The sequence below is a fragment of the Diorhabda carinulata genome, chromosome 1 (assembly GCF_026250575.1).
Source record: "Diorhabda carinulata isolate Delta chromosome 1, icDioCari1.1, whole genome shotgun sequence".
In the NCBI taxonomy this organism is placed as follows: Eukaryota; Metazoa; Arthropoda; class Insecta; order Coleoptera; family Chrysomelidae; genus Diorhabda; species Diorhabda carinulata.
The window spans coordinates 31,011,438-31,018,593 of record NC_079460.1 but is presented as its reverse complement, the minus strand read 5'-3'; the positions used below and the strand labels follow the sequence as shown (position 1 = coordinate 31,018,593).

Here is a 7,156-nt window from a genome sequence, read left to right as displayed (position 1 = left end):
AAATTGATTGATGGTAGCTGATGGTAACTCTGCTGTTTATAAAAATGAAGTAGAAATGTCATCTGTCATTGTCATTATACTGATATCAATTGATATTTTAAGTTGGAAATTAATGTATGTATCTCAGCCATAATGCGTTACCGGTTATGTTTGTTTATCAATATTAATTGTTAGTTTTTGTGCTTATTTATAGTAGAAAATAATTTATTCCGTAATAATAATTTATGAAATTTAACGCTGTAATGGTCAACTGGTCGTTATTAAAAAAATTAACAAAATGGATGGTTTAAGAGAAATTATAAGACGTTTGATGAACCCAATTCTACCCGAAAGAAATAGAAAACGAAGGTATCTATACTATTTATAACAAAACTGCATTTCAAAAAAATTTACCAAAACTTTTCAGAGCTTTAGATTCTCCTCCATGCTCATCATTTTTCGCACCTAAACCAAAATTAAGAAGATTACAAGGAGATCCACTGAAAAATAGTTTCGATTTCGACAGTAAGCTTTGATTTGCACCTGATTTTTATAATTATTATTGACATTTATGTTTTAAGGAGAATTTTACTTCGTACAACCAATACCTTTAAGAAAGACTTCAATTTATAAAACTCCCTCCAGTCGTAATATGGAAACAGCTAACTTAATTGAAGACGATGATGAAGAAGTAATTAATGTGAAAACTTTAAATGGAAGTACAAACCTGAGTGATAGGAAATTTGGTAAATTCACATCAACTCCACATAATAGTACATCTAAAAGACAGTGTAATGAAACTGATGGTGATGTTTGTTTTGTTAAAGAAGTTTTGTCACCTATGGCTAAAAAATATGAAGCTACCAAAAAAGGTATGTATAAGCTTAAAATTAATATTATTGATATTTTGACACATTTCTATTTTGGCTATTGAACATTCTGTTTGCTAATTTCTGCTCAAGAGCAGATCAAAATGTTCAAGATAAGTAGGTTTATACATGTAATAATTATTAAGAATGATATTATAGAAATGTGAAAATAATTTTACTACTTCTATAGACATGTTTTTTTATTGTTTTTACTCTTTTTTCACCCTTATGACATTATCAATACACATAAAAATTGGATATGGTAGAACTTTTTCATTGCAATTTTCTGATTGAGCATTACCAATATGCTATGTTAAATGTGTTACATAAGGCTCCTTCAATGTTTATGAATATTATAAGCAGTATACCCTACAAAGTTTATGTCTAATATCACCATTGCAGGAAAGTGAAGGTTTGTGTTTAAATTAATAATCATGAATAATTTTTGTCTGGTTTGGTTTCTGTGCTTGACAAGAAGTGTACATGATAGATCATACTTTTAGTTTAGATATTTTAGGATAAGGTGTATACACAAGTCACTATGCGGGAAGTTGGATTATCCATAGTAGGTACTCTTTACTGAGTTTCTTTGATATAATTTTTTTTTATTCCGAATTAGGTAGGTATTAGGGACAATAGAAATAGTTCATTTTTCCATATTTGTTCAAAATTATATCTTATTATGAATTTTTTTATTAAAAACAAAGTAATAAGGTAACATAAAATTTGGTTAGAGTTCTGCTAAGAAGTTGAAGGTTTTAGAGAGAAGCTGGAAGATGAATTTCAGGTTACTTGGCAAACACAGTTGGATTTTATTTTATGTCTTCTACCACTAGCTATAGCCTAACTAACTTCTTTATGTAATTTGTTCTCAACTATTTTATATTGAATAATCTGTTTGATCATTTTGAAGTATAATTTGCATTTAATTTCATTCCATAACACTGATAGAAGTTTCTTCACCTGATTCAACTTCCTAATAGCGCTTCTCCTGAACTGACAACAAGAAAAGTAGTAGAAATTCTTATAGGGAAATGTGATGCCAATTTCACATAATGTGAAATGTTGAATTGGGAGTTTGAAAATATTGCTCTTGAGATTCTCAACCCAAAAGAACTTTTTTAAATTAAATTTATAAATAAAGTCACATATGATATACCCAGGATATCTATTCATTGTGATAAATGGTAATTTTGCAGTCACAAATCTGGCAATCTAGTAAAGTTTCTCACATTTATTTATCACATTTAAAGTAACTTTGATTTTTGTCAATTTGTGTAATTTTTGTTACGAAAAACCATTTTTACAAATTAATTTTCAAATTGTAGTAATTCATTATTTGTTTTCTAGGTCTAAATTATGTTAGACCAAGCTCTGGGGGTATATCCAAATACAGAACTTCACAAATTGAAAAACGGCTGAAAGAAAGAACAAACTTATTCCAATCATTATTGAATGACTCTTCAAGTAGTATACGTTTGAATGACAAAATGATGTATAGAAAATTACTGCAAAAATCAAAAGATTTCTCTAAATCACCGCTTTTTAATTATGATACGGCAAATATAACAAGTGGGACAATTGCTACTACAACGAAATCAAAACTGGAGTCATCTAACAAACATTTGTCCACAAAAGATGTATTCAAAAAAGTACTGAATAATTGGAAAAATGATACAATTATTATAAAGGATTCAGATTCAGAGCCTGATGCGGTAATTGTAAATCCACCATCTCCCAAGCCAGATATTAAAGTCGATCCCATTAACACTTTCAAGAAGGTTGTTGACACTGCTATAGAAACCAGGCCTGAATGGCTGGAAAATTTGTAAGTTGATATATATTTTCTAGTAATAATGAAAATTAAAACATTTCAGAAATTAGCATAGAAGCAATATAATTCTATAAGCTATTGGTTTAGATCTGAACAAGTTATGTATTCTCACTTACGGCAAGATGAAAAATGCTCTTTTTTATGTTAGATCCACAGGCAATTGCTTATTTAGTTTTCTGTTGTTTGTCTCTTGGAATAATAGGAGCAGTCTGACTTTTCAGTTTTTAGTAGTATTTGCATTTTTTTCTCTTAAAACTCAGCCTATTGGAGTGGTGCAATTCCTGGTGTAAAACTTGGTTTGCAATATAATAAAGGGTATCTATAATTAAGCAAAACTTTTTTATCATGCTCATTGAATTATTATATTGAATTTGTTATTTGATGCTGGCTGAGAATATTAGATGCTGCATTGAATCTAAAACACTGCCCGACAAACTCTAAATAATAGGAGCTGCAATATTGATAGATTTCATCATTTATTCTTGTTTAAAGTTACCTATCAGTTATATTATAGTATCCAGGATACCAAATTTTACTTACTCTGTTCCAGGCTAGTGTTATCGATTTTATTAGTAATAATGTTGGGTTGTGGGACCTTGGTATTATGTTTTATCCATTATTATGTTATAATAATTTTGCTATGCGAGATAGCAAGCTTATTGCCCATTCAAACTTATCCGGTGCTTAGGTGAGCAATATTATTTCAAAATTTTTTCATACTCCATTTTCTAGGCAATTCTTTTAATAATTTTAGAAGTATCAGGTCTGTTCATGGTACTTCGTTATTGTTTTAAAAGATTACTTGTAGTGCTTTGTCTGAATGTAATGATGCTAAGTTTTTCTGTGTTTTGCATTTATTAACTGTGTATTGCGAACAGGCTATGTGCCAAATGACAACAAATACTTGACTGGTATATTATTGTTTGGGTTTTGTATTTCAGTTCTTTGGATGTATGTAAGTGTTTCTCAGTTTCAAAAATCTAGTAGCTCAGGTAAATGAACAATATTCCCGTATATGAGTACTTTTCTATTTCACTTCTATTTGTATTGTTTCAAACTTACTAAATATTCACAACAATCTTGTGCTTTATAGTGACCATATAAATAATATAGTGAAAAGAAACTATTATGTTTTCAGAAACCTGTTTCTCTTCTTATTCTAAAAAATTTGGCGACAAGTCAGAATATATAATTCATTTGATTGAAAGTAATTATACAAAAAAATGCAATTATTCTAAATATTATATTCATCATCTTCTAATGGAGAAATATATTTTTGTGTCTGTATCTAATGAGAAGTTGCTGTGTAAGTCTCCTGAGAGTTACTTAATTGAAATACTTCTTATCAGTGTTACTGGTGACAAGATAGCTCAGTACTGTTGTTAAATGTTTAAAAACGTCAATATTAATACCAAAAACATGATGCTGAATATCGTTTAGTACAATATATTTTGAGAACACTGCAGTTTTGCAAATCAAACATAGCTCATAATTACTGAAGTTAATTTCTAACTATTTGAAGGTTAATAATTTTTGGATGTTTTTTATGTTTATTATTAATTTTTTTTACCTTATTTTAGAGTAAATCGCCATCAAAAATTAATAGCCGAAAGAAAAAAAGAGATAGACTATTTAAGAGATTGTTCCGAGAAACATGGGAAAATTAATAAAGATATGCGCATGGAGGCACTGACTCAAAAGATAAATAAGTCTTTGCAAATCAGAGATGTCGTATTACCTATAGAAGAAACAGAAGAAGATGTGGAATTTCCCCCTCTTACTGAAGCTCACAGTGAAATCATAAATAAGGCCTTCAGAGGAGATCCAAACGAAATTCTTTGCAAGAAATTTAACTTGAACATAACAAGGCGAGATTTGTTAACTATCGCCGGTTTAAATTGGCTTAACGATGAAGTTATTAATTTCTACATGAATTTGATTATGGAACGAGCAAAACACCCAAAATGGCCAAAAGCTTATGCATTTAATACATTCTTTTATCCAAAGCTATTGAAAGACGGGCATCAGTCATTGAGAAGATGGACTAAAAAAGTTGATATTTTTGAATACGCGCTTATTTGCGTTCCTATACATTTAGGCATGCATTGGTGTATGGCCATTATTGATTTTCGAGCAAAATCTATTAGGTATGTATATAATAATTTGTTATATTTGCTATTGATTCAGCAGTACATATTTGTCTCATTTTTGCAAAATGTGCATTCACATGTAACATTCAAAGCATGTGGTATTTGATATATTTATTTATATACTTATATACAGTCGAACTCCGATAATTCGAACACCGATAATTCGAATTCCTCGTTAATTCGAACTTTTGAAGTTCGAATTATCAAAAAATTCGTATTTTCTGTGTTAATTACCGAAAAATTCGAATTTTTGGCGTTTAAATAATTGAAAAGTTCGAATTTTTGATGTTCGAATAATTGAAAAATTCGAATTTTTCTTGTATAAATTATGTATATACAAAGGTATTAAAAAATTCGAACTGTTAGTGTTGAAAAAAATTGAAAAATTCGAACTGTTAGTGTTGAAAAAAATTGAAAAATTCGAATCTTCAGATTCTAGGTAAGACGACGATATTTTGTCAAATCACTCGATTTGCTTCAAAGGAAAAAATCGTCAGCATGAAGCAATCTAGCATAGCTGATTTCTTTACAAAAAAATAAATATATGTATTTTTTTTTTATTTTAAGATAAATAATCGGTCCTTTTTAGGACCAAAAATTCTTCAAACGTATACAAATTATTATTTTAAATAAATAAATAAATAAATAAACATGTTATATACCCATAACATATTTATTTATTTATAAAATGGAAAGATGCATCGAAATGCATACATATGTGTATGTAAATGTGCACAACTCCGATAATTCGAACACCTCGATAATTCGAACTTTTGCTACGGTCCCTTGCAGTTCGAATTATTGGAGTTCGACTGTATAATAATCACATTTTATTTGAGCTAACCTCATTAATTGTACTTACAAAACTTCAACATAGCATTATATACAAGTTGATAGGATTGAGCTCTTCTATTAATTGAAACAAAACGAAGTTTAGTATTTTTTTGTACTATTGATGCTTATAAATTAAAAATAATTAGTAAAATTAAAGTTCTTATAATTAAAACTGCTCAAGTAATCAATTCATTGGAGCTATTGCTTTTTTATTGCATGCAATAATATAAATGAAGGGATGCAACTACCTTTTTTATTTAAGTTTTATTTTAAGTTGGCGAGAGTTGTAGACAAAAATTATTTTCAGTGAAATAAATAACAAAATATAATAATCAATATCAATTGTGCAGCAAAAGAAAATTTGATGAACAGGTTTTCCTTATCGAAGTTAAAAAGGTAATTTTAATAAATCAAAAATTGCAATGCCAAATAGACAGATGCTATAAAATTCACTTTTGTTTGTATTTTTCTATTAGATTGGGTAAAATATATTTCATTAGTTGTAATGTAAAAGGTAGTCACTGAGATATATTCATATCAATAAAAATTCTCTTTATCTTTTTATTTTTTAATTAATAAGTTTAAAACATTTTTTTTTTAATTTCACATTTTATAAATATTCACGAGATCTTACAGACGTTTGATTCTTACCAAGCGTTAAGTATAGCGATTACAATGTTGTCATCGTTATACTCTTCCATGGCATTCATTTTGAAAATCTTAAGCTTTCAAACGAATTTGCTAAATATACAAGATTCTTATAAAATTTTCATAATGTGAAGCTGTATCATAAGTGAACTACCTTCTACTAAAACTGGAAAATGGTTATCTGAAGAAATTCTGATATCAGTAGTTCATTGTTTGGATTGTTGTACAAAATGTTGCTAACCTTTCTAATAATAAATTCTCTCACTAATTGCTAAATTGGTGTGTATGTTTATGACAATTGTCGATTTGAACTCTTTTGGATGTATTGTATACAGAAGAATAAATGTATTGCAGATATTATGATAGTATGGGAAGCAGTAACAATAAGTGTTTAGATGCATTAAAAAAATACTTAGAAGCTGAACATCTAGACAAGAAGAAAATTCCTTTTGATACGTCTGATTTTGAATTGGAGAACGTCAAAGATATTCCACAGCAGATGAATGGCAGTGATTGCGGCATGTTCTCCTGTACATTTGCGGAATTTCTCACTCGAGATGCCAAAATTGTGTTCAGCCAAGAACACATGCCGTATTTAAGGAAGAAAATGGTTGTAGAAATAATGACCGGTGAACTTTTGGTGAAGTGAATCAAATAACGTTTATATATCTATTTTTTTTTACAAAAAGTCTCAAATTGATATATGATTCAATGTACAATTTTGATTACAAGTTATTTCTGTTTTTTTGGAAATTTAATGCCTTTATCTTTCATATCATAATTTTTTTAATGTTTATTATGTGAACCATTGGTCTTTATTTATTAAAATCTTTTTTAATGTC

At 28.6% G+C, this 7,156-nt stretch overlaps 1 protein-coding gene across 1 annotated transcript; it reads left to right on the top strand.

The window, feature by feature from the left end:
- On the top strand, nucleotides 1-7,156 carry LOC130898947 (uncharacterized). The gene is made up of 6 exons (XM_057808577.1): nucleotides 1-348; nucleotides 407-504; nucleotides 561-851; nucleotides 2,199-2,676; nucleotides 4,263-4,829; nucleotides 6,669-7,156. Exons 1-6 carry the CDS (start codon nucleotides 278-280, stop codon nucleotides 6,961-6,963), a joined length of 1,800 nt encoding a protein of 599 aa, XP_057664560.1. The 5' UTR covers nucleotides 1-277; the 3' UTR covers nucleotides 6,964-7,156.

Excerpts from the sequence above, each read along its gene's own strand:
- LOC130898947 (XM_057808577.1), top strand. The coding sequence starts at position 278 with ATGGATGGTTTAAGAGAAATTATAAGACGTTTGATGAACCCAATTCTA. Across the intron at positions 2,677-4,262 it reads CCTGAATGGCTGGAAAATTT|AGTAAATCGCCATCAAAAAT; the intron begins GTAAGTTGATAT and ends ACCTTATTTTAG. Across the intron at positions 4,830-6,668 it reads TTTCGAGCAAAATCTATTAG|ATATTATGATAGTATGGGAA; the intron begins GTATGTATATAA and ends AATGTATTGCAG.